Source organism: Simochromis diagramma, unplaced genomic scaffold (assembly GCF_900408965.1).
Source record: "Simochromis diagramma unplaced genomic scaffold, fSimDia1.1 OVJJ01000773.1, whole genome shotgun sequence".
Lineage (NCBI taxonomy): Eukaryota > Metazoa > Chordata > Actinopteri > Cichliformes > Cichlidae > Simochromis > Simochromis diagramma.
In genome coordinates, this window is record NW_024386807.1 from 571,137 (window position 1) to 585,381 (window position 14,245).

At 43.7% G+C, this 14,245-nt stretch overlaps 1 protein-coding gene across 4 annotated transcripts in view; it reads right to left on the reverse strand.

Moving 5' to 3' along the window:
- Window positions 1-10,459: 10,459 nt before the first annotated feature.
- LOC120730667 overlaps window positions 10,460-14,245 on the reverse strand; it is a 65,962-nt gene continuing 62,176 nt past the window's right edge. For all 4 annotated transcript variants that reach the window (XM_040027120.1, XM_040027117.1, XM_040027119.1 and 1 more), the window contains 4 exons: window positions 11,736-11,968; window positions 11,351-11,635; window positions 11,171-11,277; window positions 10,460-10,807 (listed from right to left, as the gene is read on the reverse strand). In XM_040027120.1, the coding sequence (XP_039883054.1) occupies window positions 10,563-10,807; window positions 11,171-11,277; window positions 11,351-11,635; window positions 11,736-11,968 (870 nt within the window). In that variant the 3' untranslated portion in view covers window positions 10,460-10,562. The remainder of the gene's footprint in view (window positions 10,808-11,170; window positions 11,278-11,350; window positions 11,636-11,735; window positions 11,969-14,245) is intronic.

The window sequence follows — 14,245 nt, forward strand, 5'->3', positions numbered from 1 at the left end:
AGTACGGGACAACAGCTGACCCACACACACACAAACACATGAACTTGTTCTTCTATCCTTGTGAGGACCCCAAAAACCTGAACCTGTGCGGATCAGGGACCTGACTTTGTTTCGGTCTGTCAGGCATTTTTATATTGATGAAAGATTTTGATTGGTTGAAGAAATGCAAATGTCACAAGCGCTGCATGGTTTTTTAGTTATTAACCTCATCAAAGTGCTCCCTAAAACAGTGTTTATTACTTTTTAAACAACAATATTCAAGTTTGTCTGAAGCAGTGGCTCCACCTGCTGATGAGCAGCTGCACTTACACTCAGAACAGTAACATGAACTCCATGAAGCTTGCGTTGTAAAAACAAAAGTGTTAGTAAGTGGACTGTTAGAGCTGTATCACATTATAACATGAAACCTTTATCGTTCTAACATATGGTTTCATGTTTGTACATATTATCATGTTATTACAATATTGTAATAACATGATAATATGTTGTACGAACATCCGTTATAATAATGTTTTTTATTGTGAGAGCTGATGTCAGAGCTTCCTGCTGATGGAGCAGCAGCTGCTCTCAGCACTGAGTGATCTTTGGTCTGCACAGGGGTGTCCAACATCAGGCCTGGGGGCCACAACTGGCTTGTCAAAGACCCCCACCCGGCCCACTGGACATCTTTGGAAAATGTAAATGAGGCCAAACATTTAGGAACTTTCACAGGATTTTATTATTTTACAGCTTTTCTGTTATAAACCCCACCGACCGACGCTCAGCACCAGTAGGAACAGGCGAGGTCCGAGGAACCAAAGGACGTCCCCACAGAGCCTTCTCGGCTGATACCCCAACCCTAAAACTCCCGGCGTGTCCACCACTCGGATCAGTTTCCCAAACACTCGTCCCGTTTCCTCGCTGATTCCTGTCGTCACCGCTTTGAAGGAAGTCTTTGACCCGAACGCTGCTCGTCCTAAAATAGTGTTCGCTGAAGCACTTTTACCCACTCCGGTTCTACCGAGGAGGACGATGGTGAGATCTGGATCCATGACCTGAGAACACACACACACGTTTCTGCTGTCATTTGAGTTTCTCTCTGTGTGTCTGTGGAAAGTCTCCTGTGACAAAGTGAACTGAAACCAGCTCTATCTGTGCATGAAGCCAGATAACACACACCAATGAGTTAAACTGCAGGAATGTCTTAAAGACATAAAGACCTGGATGGCCGCTAACTTTCTGCTTCTTAATTCAGATCAAACTGAGGTTATTGTACTCGGCCCTGAAAAGCTTAGAAATATGGTATCTAAGCAGATTCTTACTCTGGATGGCATTACCTTGGCCTCCAGTAACGCTGTGAGGAACCTTGGAGTCATTTTTGACCAGGACATGTCCTTCAATGCACATATTAAACAAATATGTAAGACTGCTTTCTTCCATTTGTGCAACATCTCTAAAGTTAGAAATATCCTGTCTCAGAGTGACGCTGAAAAACTAGTTCATGCATTTATTACTTCCAGGCTGGACGACTGTAATTCATTATTATCAGGATGTCCAAAAAACTCCCTGAAAAGCCTTCAGCTAATCCAAAATGCTGCAGCAAGAGTCCTGACAGGGACTAGAAAGAGAGAGCAGATTTCTCCTGTTTTGGCTTCCTGTTAAATCCAGAATTCAAAATCCTGCTCCTCACATACAAGGTCTTAAATAATCAGGCCCCATCTTATCTTAATGACCTTGTAGTACCATATCACCCTATTAGAGCACTTCGCTCTCGCTCTGCAGGCCTACTTGTTGTTCCTAGAGTATTTAAAAGTAGAATGGGAGGCAGAGCCTTCAGTTTTCAGGCCCCTCTTCTGTGGAACCAGCTTCCAGTTTGGATTCAGGAGACAGACACTATCTCTACTTTCAAGATTAGGCTTCAAACTTTCCTTTTTGCTAAAGCATATAGTTAGGGCTGGACCAGGTGACCCTGCTAAAATATTGTACTTGAGTAGGTGAATCACCCCTATTTCGACAAATAAACTTGGGATTATGCCGGTGTCACAGAAGAAAGTCAGTCAAGGGGGGAACAAAACTCTCCAAGCTAAATTGTCGGACTTTACGAAGTCGAGGGCTAGCAAGGATTCATCAGCTAGCAGTGAGGCCATGGACTCCGGCGAGGCTAACGCCAGCGGGACTCCAGAGGTTAATGCACCGGACAGAAGCAAGGATATGGCGGCGGGAGAGTCCTGCCCCACGTTGGCCATGATCCTGACCACTATCAACAACATAAAAACAGAGTTTTCCACCAGGTTTAATGGCATATTGTCCGCTATTGATAGTGTGAGGAAAGACATTACTGACTGCGTAGAGCGCGTCACAGAAGCAGAAACTAGGATTCCGAGATTCTTGAGATACCCATTTCTGTCTTCTAATTTAAAATAAATTTAAATAAATAAATAAATAAAATACAAAAAAAACAAAAAAGATTAAGAGGCCGAACGTATTTCTGCAACAATTGGTCAACTTCAAGTAAGTGGGGCTCAATCAAACCAACAGACCACTTCTGATTAGTGTTGCTTAGAAATCTGATTTGAAATGTGAAATGTGATTTCACCTATGGCAAAGAGGGGTGTTTATGAATAGATAAGAATTTAATATCTAACCTTGGTGGCACAGGAGGGTATGGTTAGTGTTATAGTTAACAGTTGGATTGTTTGGTTTTACTAGTTCAGCTATACGGTGTCATCCTTGGGTGGGACTATTAATTGCTACCTGGAAACTTTAAACATCTGGGGAAGGAAATCCAGGTTAAAAGACCTGGATATGGGTGACAGTGAGGGTATTTGGGCAGTTTCTCTTGTTAGCAGTAGTATTTATGTTAGCTTTCTGTCTTTTTCTTTTTGTAATTTTTTTTACATATATTTTCACTTGTTTGGGGAATATAACTACATAATCTACAAGAAATGTCTACTGAGATAAAAATCTAAATCACATCATGGAACTGCAGAGGGTTACGAAATCTGAGGAAAGTCAAACAAGTCATGAATAGGGATGGGTACCGGTATCGGTTCTGACATAAACGGTAGTAACCAGACCGAAAAGCAGCGCACATTTCGGTGCCTTTTTTTCCCTGAGATGTCACACACCTTGGATTCTAGCCAATCATTTTACCTTTGCAAACGTAGTAGGCGGGGCCCAGGTACGTACGTTCTTTTAGAGCAGATCTACAGATTAAAAATGCCCAAGGCGAAGCGGTCAAAAGTCTGGCTGTACTTCACAGCAAAATATGCAAACTCAGCAGCCTGCAACAAGTGCTTTAAGCTGATACTGTGATACTGTCAAAGGAGGTAACACCTCGAGTCTGATGAAACACCTGGCGATGTATAGCATTTTGTTAAAAGCTGAGAAATGCACCATATTTGATAGCTTGCTGCGAGACCTCACACCGAGCACATCTACTGCGGGTGTGGTGCCTGTTATCGGACCCGGAGTTAGCAACATCCCCCAAAAACCCGAAGAGGAGAGTCCTGGCCCCTAGCCCTGCCAGTGTAGCAGAAATGATGAGGATGATGATGCAGCAGCAGCCGTTCTTCTCTGCGTGAGTAACTTAATGTTGTTCGTGTGTAATTTACGTCGAGTAGGCTAATCACGTTATTACATTAATGCATGTAAGGTGAACTAGCAAACATCATCATAGCTACATGTGGCTGTCTTCTTGTTTGATGGCAGATGCTCCCTTCACCCTGGCCAAAAAGGCTAAAATGACCAAAGAAAAAGTGGAAAACAGTTAAACATGAGAGGTTTTTGGACAAAGTTTGTGTTTTTTCCATTGTTTAAGCACTGCTTCCAGCCAAGAGTGATACCATATATGCCCCATAGCTGCAGAAAAGGCTAACATTGTTATCTTTTTACATAAAAGCAGTTAAACATGAGAGATTTTTGGACAAAGTGTGTGTTCTCCATTCTTTAAGCACCGGTTGGAGCACCGGCACCGTTTCAAAAGTAAAACTGGTATCAGATAAAACCTAATTGATACCCATCCCTAGTCATGAACAGAATAGGAGGAGAGCTTAAATGCCCAAACCCACTTTGGTACTACTGTGCGGCGCAACTGAGAACACTAACATTTTACTATGTAGAAGAGAATGTGCCACTGTGCGGAGAGATGGAAGAGCATGCGCTGAAGTTGCCATTTCCCATTTATCTGTACTCGGCTAATCTTAAGAAACTAAAAAGAAACAGCAATGATCCCATGGTCAGAAACATGATTGTGGTGTGGCATCAAGTTAAGACTCACCTCAATGTAGTTGATTCACTCTCAGTATTCACCCCGTCCTGGGGGGAAATGATCATTTCCCCCCAGGACGGGGTGAAGGGGGATTTAAAATATGGGCTGAAAGGGGTTACAAATAGGAGATCTTTGCAATCCAGATAATAAACACTTACTGTCCTTTGACGAAATTGTTGTCAAGCATGACATAGTCCGCAGCCAGTTCTTTAGATATTTACAGCTGAGAGATTTTATTAGAGCACAGCAAAACCGGCCCTTGTCCATTCCTGGCCTATCAACACTTGAAGAAATGATGGTGAAAGATTGCTGGGGAAGGGGCTTGATTTCCAAAACCTATAATGAACTGGTGGCTGCCTCTACAGAAACGTCCGTAAAGAAGCTTGAATCCTGGAGAGAAGACTTACAGGAGAACATCTCCCTTGAAGAGAGGGAGAGGGCTTGCGCCAGGGCACAATCACAAACAGTGAACACTCGTTTAAATCTCTTGCAGTACAGCTGGTTAATGCATACGTATATGACTCCAGTCAAACTTAATGCTTTCTACAGTACCATCCCGGATGTTTGTATAAAAATGCAACGAGGAAAAGGGCACACTTCTCCATTGTTTGTGGCAGTGTCCTGAAATTAGGAAATTCTGGGAAGAAGTGAAACAATGAAATATTAGAAATATTAGAAATATTATTTCTGAAGAAATATTAGAAATAAAAATGCATTTAGATCCAAAACTTTTTCTGCTGGGCATCTGTCCAGCTAACTGTAATATAACAAGGAAACATCGCTTATTTTTAGACACAGGGCTGCTGATGGCTGAGAGAGTGATTGCCATTACTTCGAAAGAGGTGGATAGACCGAGAAGAAGTAAATGGATTTCAGAGTTAACATCTACTCTGCCCTTAGAAAAGATCACCTACGCAATCAGGGGCAAGCAATGATGCTTTGATAGCATCTGGGGCCCCTTCAAAAGCTTCCTTGCTAATAAAAACTTGCCCCAAATTTTTGGGGAGGATCCATAGGTGGCCCTCTGCAGTCCATTTGGGAATATGTTTATTGCTTGACATTGAACAACTACTTTCTAATTTACATTTAACGTATACCTGTGAGGATGCATAATTTATGGGAGATGCACACAGTTATTCCCCCCTTTTTTTCTCCTTGTTTGTTTGTTTTGCTTTTGTGTGTTGTTTTTCTTGTTTTGTCGTTGCTGTTTTTTTCTCATCCTCTCCTATATGTTGTTATGTGTATAAAGGCAGTGTGTGTAGCTTGTAGTTTATGTAAGTTTAGCTACTTGTTTTGTTACGCTTCATAGATGTGTACACTGCTATGTTCAAAATGAATAAAGACGCTGTTGAAAAAAAATGTATTTAATTAAATATTTGAGTTTAGGGTTTAGTGGTTTTGGTTTTCTCCTTTGCTGATTGGTGTGTTAACAAACTGGAATGAACTGCATCATTTTGTGGTTTATGACTGTGTTGTGTTTAGTTACCCTGGTTGTGTCATAGTGGTCTGACCAGCCATTATATATACCTCTGCGTGTCATTTCCTGTTTAGGTCAGTTATGTTTCTTTGGGCAGTCGTTTGGTTTGTTCAGTTCTTTGCCTGACTTTAGTTTTGTTTCTTTGACCTCTTTTATGAGCTCAGCATCTTTTGGTTTGTAAAGATAATTTTGGGGGGGGATCAAATAAATGAAAACCCTCATTTTTCTGATAATTCCTGTGACGACTCCAGCTTTTTCAGCTCGGCCCATCACAGTCAGCTTCACCATGATGGTGGTTTGTAGTTGTGACCAGGAGAACACAAACTGGGAGTAATCAGGACCCTACAACATCGGGCAGAAAGCCCTCCCTCTAACCCTGAAGGGAAAGAAAAAAGAGCACACGCGTAAAGGAAGCTCTTAAAACATGTGGTTATCATCAAATCAGCAAAGATGCAGAGAAAAGAAGATCGGACACCAACGAGTGAGGATCATGGCATCATCATCCCTGATGTAGCAGGTTTATCAGAGACACGCAGGAGAGTCTTCTCCAAGCACAACATCCCAGTGTCCTTCAGAACCACCAACACAGTCAGACACAGACTAAACAGTGCAGCTGTGCAGTGCAGCGAGGAGAGCTGAGAGCTCTGGCAGAGCAACACCAGCTCATTCAGGTGTGCTGTTTGGGCAGCAGGGGGCGGTGTTTCCTCACACGTCCACTGTGGGCCTCATCTGTTTGTACCTGAAGGCTGTGAACTCCCACTGAGGATGTGCACTCAGAGTGTGAGGAGCCTGTCACGGGACTCAGACCACTGCAATAAAAGCAGCACTCACCCTGCCACAATAAGAGCCCGGCACTGACTTTGATGTGCAGACGTGAAACTGTGGGCGCTTTCTTCCTCACTCTGTCACTGCGCTGCTGTCTGACCTTCACACTGATCCTCTGCAGCTCACCTGCTCTTTGACACCCTCTGACTCTCACAGGTAGGACCTCCATCATCTCTTCTTCTTCTTCATGTGCTCCTGTGGCTGTTTGGAGGAGTTGGGCATGTTCTCAGAGAGGCTCAGAGTCTGTGTGAGGAAACGATCCTCACGACTAACACCAGCCTCCACGCCACCGTCAGCACACTCAGACACTTCAGACAGAAACCAGAGTTTAGGAAACTGGAATCATTTGGAGTTTTTACAGAAGGAACTACAATCTAATAAGATCTAATAGCAGGAGCCTGTGATGAAGTGTGACAGCACTGTGAGTCTGAGCTGAGTCAACTTCATCTGTCTGACAAACGGACGTCCACATGACCGACAGCGTTTATTAATTCTGCTTTGGACTAAACGCCCTGTACATGGTTATAAAGAAGAGTCAGACTTTATTATGTCAACTAATAAATAATTAAATGCAAACATTTCAACTGAAACAGTCAACTAGAAACTGGACTGACAAACTATGAATCAATAAAAGTATAAACTTAAGTATTGTCATTGTGCAGTTGCTTTCACGGCGAAATTAGGTAGCAAAACAACAAAGATGCAAAAGTGTAGAAACCAAAATAAGAAGTTTGAGTTACAGGAAACACTGTGGGGCTGTGTACAAGGGCACCATGATAAAATATAATGAACAAGGCTGGAAGTGCTGTGGTCACTGAGGAGAAAGAGACTACAGAGCTAGAAACTAAAGAAAGAAAGTAACGTAGATGAAACGTGAACACGACGTCAGGGAGCTTCTTCTTCTTCTCTTCCTGAACATTAACCCTTTGCCGAAGTCCTTCAGGGTGTCTTTAACTGCTTCCTGTCTGGATCCGCCTCTGTGCTGGTTTCCTGCAGGGATCACTGATGCTGTGATGACACGATGTCTCATTTGTTCTGCGTTCTTTAAAGAACCTTTAGAACCCGCCGGTAACATCAGTGTGGCCGACTCTCTGCTCTCAGTTTGACATGAGTTCAGGTTTCCACGGTTACAGGGATGAAGGAGACGTGTCTCAGAGACAGTCGTCATCAGCAGCTCTGCAGCTGGACCTGATCGAACAGCAGAGCCCAGATGTTCCAGATGTTGGGCTGAGCTGTGAGGGATCCGGAGAAGGTCGTCCCATCATCACTGCAGTGCTTTTACTATCAACACATTTCAAACACACACAGATCCAGCTGTGTTCAAACCTCAGTCTCGATCAGCTGATTCCCATAAATCCACAGAGCTGATAGCATGATGCTAACTCTGACCTCCGACCCTGAAGACAGAGCACAGCTGTGCACAGATGTTTGTGACTGTGAGACACGGACGCAGCGTGGAGACGTTCCTGTCACAGGGCTGATGCTGCCGAGCAGCGCTGACCACACGCTCCACTCTCACTTCCCCTCATGTCTGAGAGAGAGGCTGTGGTTTATTAATACACACTGAGGTGTGGGGGCAGTCATCGAACAGGGGCATTGAGACCCCTCTGCAGTCTCACAGCACGGTGAGGGGGGGGGGGGGGGGGGCAGTCTCTACACCTTCACCTGAATAGACTGAAGCCAGCGAGGGCTCAGCAGCAGCCTCACTGAGCATGCTCCGTGCATGCTGCAGGGCTCACTTCCTGTTCATGTGTCAGAGTGACACCGCAGGCCCACAGGCCCCATTTCAGTCTCAGCGTGAGTTTATTTCCCCTCTGACCGCAGCGAGCTTCATCTTATGCCTCTCACCAACTGCAGGGCGGACCCTCCACACACAAGCAGCCCACACTGTGCACAACTTCAACTTCTATGTTACATTATATTACATTTACATCATGGCTATATTTATATTATGATTATGTTTGTCACTGCTGGCTTTTTGTCACTCTGAGGTGCTGTTGCCATGGCACCCAGACTCAGCTTTCATACTGGTTTTATCCCCATGGATGATCTCCGAGCCACCACAGCTCACTGCTGAGACCCCCTCTCAGGACTGGCACCAGGACCCGACCCGGGTTCACCCTCCTATGAGGAGAGATTATTAATCTTACCTGAGAGTGTCCAGAGGATAGACGAACAGAGGGAAGGAAGGATGGATGGATGGATGAAGGATGGATGGATGGATGGATGGATGGATGGATGAAGGATGGATGGATGAAGGATGGATGGATGGATGGATGGATGGATGAAGGATGGATGGATTGATTGATTGATTGATGGAAGGATGGATGAAGGATGGATGGATGGATGGATGGATGGATGGATGGATGGATGGATGGATGAAGGATGGATGGATGGATGGATGAAGGATGGATGGATGGATGGATGGATGGATGAAGGATGGATGGATGGATGAAAGATGGATCGATGGAAGGATGGATGAAGGATGGATGCATGTCTCTGAAAGATTTCAATCCGAGAAGCAGCTCAGAGACAGATGTGTAATCACAGGAGCTGTTGTGTGTTCTGTGTGTAACACACGACAGTGATGTGTAATCACAGGAGCTGTTGTGTGTTCTGTGTGTAACACACGACAGTGATGTGTAATCACAGGAGCTGTTGTGTGTTCTGTGTGTAACGCCTGTCACAGGGACCTGCCTCTGCTTACAGCACAACATATGAATCATGACATGACTTGTGTAAATGAACCACAACACAACCACACCTCACTGATTCCACGTCAGAAAACAAAGTGTGTGTGTGAGGTCACACTGGTGTTTGGGGTCAGAGGTCACACTGGTGATCATCTTGCTAAGTTCACCCGGTTTTTTGCTCCCACCATAAAAATGAAGAAATAAAGTTGTGTGTAAAACTCTGTCTTATTAATGATTTACACACACACACTTTTGGTTTATGACGTGAATCAGTGAGGTGTGGTTGTGTTGTGGTTCATTTACACAGGACATGTCATGATTTCATATGTTGTGCTGTACAGCATAGTGCAGGGTCCCTGTGGACAGGCGTTACACACAGAACATCCACAAAAGCCTCCTGTGATTACACATCCACTGTAGTGTGTTACACACCAGAACACTACAACAGCTTCATGTGATTTACACCATCACTGTCGTGTGTTACACACAGAACACACAACAGCTCCTGTGATTACACATCTGTCTCTGAGCTGCTTCTCGGATTGAAATCTTTCAGAGAAACTCTTTTCCTTTGTTTTCTCATAAAAGAGGAAAAGAGGATGATGATGAAACGGTCAGAGAGGAAACAAAATGTGATAGGTTTGTAGCTTGAACCTATCCGCTGGAACGTTGAAGACAATATAATTACACAGAAAGCAAGACACGAAGTAGGCAAAGTTCTTCATGTTTCTCGTGCACGGGAGAGAACCGGAGAAACGCCGTTCCTTCGCTTGACCCCAGTCGCTCTCGTCCGTTCCCCCGTAACACTGCTCTTTTATTGAGGTTACATGAATATGCATAGGTTCATTCACATATGACGTCTACATACACACAAAGAGTACCATGTGTATGTGTGTGTGTGTGTGTGTGTGTGTGTGTGTGTGTGGTGTGATTTGTGTGAGGTCAAGATGTGACCCTGTGAAGACTCCCCAAAGCTGGTGCCAGGAGTCTAGCGGGTCCATCTGAACAAAAGGCTCTTATACTTGAAGAGATATGCGTGTGTTTGCTATACCATATATCAACAAAGAGAAGATAGGACCTCTCTGATGTTCCCAGGCTGTGGGTGTGCATTCTAGTGTGGAATGCACACCAAGCCTTTGCAGCCTGCTAAAGATCACAGTCCTATCACTACACAATTGATTATACACCTCTAAGCATATGGTTAAATATTTCTAAGCATAAATGACAATCAACAATACAAAACCTAACAAGATATATAAATGATAAATGATCTGATACGTTCAGTTGAACACACACACGTCTCTCACAGGCGCTGTTGTTATCTTCCACTGTTGTTGTTGTGTTTCTGTATCTTGGCTCTCAGCTCGCGGCACATCTCTTTGTACTCTGACGTGTTCTTTGAGTACAGGTTTCCGCTCTTCAGCCAGCCCATGATGCTGTGCCTCTCCTCCTCGTTCAGGACTCCTTTCTTGTAGTAACCTTCCACCAGCAGCTTGTCTCCAGCATCGTGGTAGCGCTTCGTTGCGTCTCTGGACATATTTGAGATGTTCAGCGGGAGGATTCCTGCAGAGTTCACACAGCGAGCAGGGAGAGGCGGGGTTTACTCACTGAACAGGAAACGGTGTCTCTGACAGCATCGCACTATATCTGTTACTGTGACCACTGAGGCGAGGACTCATTAATGTGATCGTTGGTGCTTCACGTGTTCCTGTACTAATAATTAACCTGTGTGTGGCTGTGAAACCAGTGTAACCAGCACTCTGTGACTCTGTGCATTAAACTGCTGAAAGACTGTTTCATCATTTTTGCAGACAGATGTTTCTTTGTGTCGTTTCTATGGTGACGAACATCTTTGCTCATTGTCTCATCAGTAACCTGGTAACAGCACATAGTACTTCTATCTCTACAGGCTTGTTTGTAGCCTACCTGCATCCTCTCTGAGAGAATTGGATGTGACCGGATTGGCTGCCAGCAGCGACATCTTCACCAGTTTTTCCCCGTCTCCAGAAATAAGAGTCTCCTCAAGCTTCTCGCTGGAACAGAAGCACGTTAGCTATCCAAAGAAAACTCTGAGTTTAGCTCCAGGACGAACAGATTCGTTCTCACCTGATTATACGAGACTCTTTTCTGTTGCGCCAGGTCAGGCCTGCCTCGTGGTGCGGCTTCAGAACCTCTCTGCACAGCCCGCGGTCTCCGTTTTTATCCAACAGAGCAAAGAGGTTGGGGCTTTTGTTTTTCAGGTCCTCTCTTAACTTTACGTTCTCAGGGTCCTGCAACGTTTTAAGGGCATTCTGAAAGACACATTTAGGTGGGACGTGGTCGGCTTCCACCGCCAACCTGTTTTCACCACATTCTCTTTGGTTTGAGGTTTGCACCCGGATCTTGTACACACTGTTGGCAAGAAACACATTCAGAATACGATTTAATGTGTGTTACCATTAAATGTGAAGTTCGATCTGCTGGTCGTCGTGGTCACACATTAAATACTTACTCAGCGTGCGCTCCAACCAAACCCAGACGTCGTTCTTCGATATCTCGTAATTCCTCTGGACTCAAACCTTTCTTGCTCATGTCGCCCAAGATGGCGTTGAAATCGTCTACGGCTTTTCTTCGCGCCTTTCGATCTCCTCCACATATGTAATATCTTCCAGGAGAGTTAAAGGTTTCTTCATATCCTTTCTGCAGCTTCAGAGCTCCTGCGTATTTGGGTAGGTTTTGCTGAAGCTGAGTGGAGATAAAACATGACATAAGATGAGTTACCTAATTGCTTCCTATCTCCTGTGCAGACTCTGAATAACACAAAGGCTACACCTCCTGTAAAAAGGTAAAACACTGATTGGGTCCATAATTGCACAGACCTCCAGAGGCCAAGTCAGGGTGGGCTAAGCCTGTAGAGGCGGCCACAGAGATCGTGTTTGATGAGTCCAAGACGGCTCAAGATGAGTTAGAGTTTCCCAGTTTGCAATTTCTGAGAAAAAGAAACCTTGTGTTTACTTGCATATGCAATCAGTGACTTAGTGTTGCACTAGCCAGCCATAAAGGGTGAGACTGGCCCTAGTGTTTTCCCATTTGAACAAGCTAAACCAGATCGTTGTGCACCACCTCTGGTTTGTACAAAAGCCAAGCAAGTTACTGAGGAGTCTGTTAAATCTGCTCCTGAGCTTGTAAACCCAGCGGCTTTTTCACTCAATTCAGTTTTATTTACACAGCGCCAAATCACAACAGCAGTCACCTCAAGGCGCTTTATATTGTAAGGTAGACCCTACAGTAATAACCCAACAATCATATGACCCCCTATGAACAAGCACTTTGGCGACAGTGGGAAGGAAAAACTCCCTTTTAACAGGAAGAAACCTCCAGCAGAACCAGGCTCAGGGAGGGGCGGGGCCATCTGCTGTGATTGGTTGGGGTGAGAGAAGGAAGACAGGATAAAGACATGCTGTGGAAGAGAGACAGAGGTTAATAACAGATATGATTCAATGCAGAGAGGTCTGTTAACACATAGTGAGTGAGAAAGGTGACTGGAAAGGAAAAACTCAATGCATCATGGGAATCCCCGGCAGCCTACGTCTATTGCAGCATAACTAAGGGAGGATTCAGGGTCACCTGGTCCAGCCCTAACTATATGCTTTAGCAAAAAGGAAAGTTTTTCAACTGCATCGCTTAACACCGCAGTTTTACATGTGCACTTTCTTTGGGGAGGGGGAGTCCATACAGACAATATTCATTTCTAAATTATTAACTAACAAACTTGTGCTTCAAGTGCTTTGTCAATATTGTAGAAAATGTTAAACTTAATCATCATCTCGGCTCCTCTGACGACCTGTATGCTGTTGCATGCCACTGAAAGGCAGTGGTGAGAGGGGACACTTGTGCATTTATCGCAGCATATAATGTGTTTCTGGACACACTGCTGCTTTTTCAGCATTCAGAGGTTGATGGCACCGTGTCAGAGCTGGCTGTGAATTTCAGACAGATCAGGCCTTAACTTAACAAAAAAGTTATCAATAGTTCTTTTCATCTTTTCTCATTACCCACAGCTACATCCACTTCTGTCAGGCCTAGGCTGCTCACTGATTTCTATAATCCATTCGATTCCGGTTCTCAAAGTCCCGATTCGATTCAACTTAGCCTCAGACAGTCAGAAATATTATAATTCTGATCATTTATCAGTACTGACTTCATCAGAATTGTGAACATCACAGCAGATGCCTTTGTGTGAAAGTAACTGAGAATAAAACACAGAAAAACATGAGATTTTCCTGGTCTGGCTTTTTATAGCAGATAACCTTAAACATATTCTACAATTTTGCACAATTTTACAAAGTTTAAATTTCTTCAGTATTGAACAGCAGTGTTGGTCAAGTTACTTGAAAAAAGTAATCAGTAACTAATTACTGATTACTTCCCCCAAAAAGTAATCCCGTTACTTTACTGATTACTTATTTTCAAAAGTAATTAATTACTTAGTTACTTAGTTACTTTTTAAAAACATGATTTACAACCTGAATAGGTGATAAAGCGATAGATCTTTCAGCCCAATTCTACTTTTTCTACATAATCCATCATACAAAATGTAATCAAATGGAAAAGTATCTTTTTAAAACTTGTTTTATCAGTTTTAACCTTTTAACTTTATGCATCAAGCAAAAATTTAATTATATGCAACTTACTCTGACTGGAAGAAATTAGTTTAACATTTAAACCTATTTTCTGCACATTCCAGCACATAAAATAAAATATTTTGTGTGTTTACACTCAGTCTTTCAAATAGATGCAAGTAAAACACAGCAGAAAATAAATAAAGTCAAAGACTCAGCGGTCCTGTTGCTCTATTTTCACCTGTAAAGCAGGAGTGGGGTAGGCGGAGGTTTACCCTGGTGCAGGTGTGCTGCGGTCAGTGGAAGAATCCGCGAGTTTCTCTGTGAGTTTCCCATTACGTCGTAGCTACTCGGTGCTTGTTTAGGGGTTTTTTCGCTGTAAAAAGAAGTTTTCTTCCCA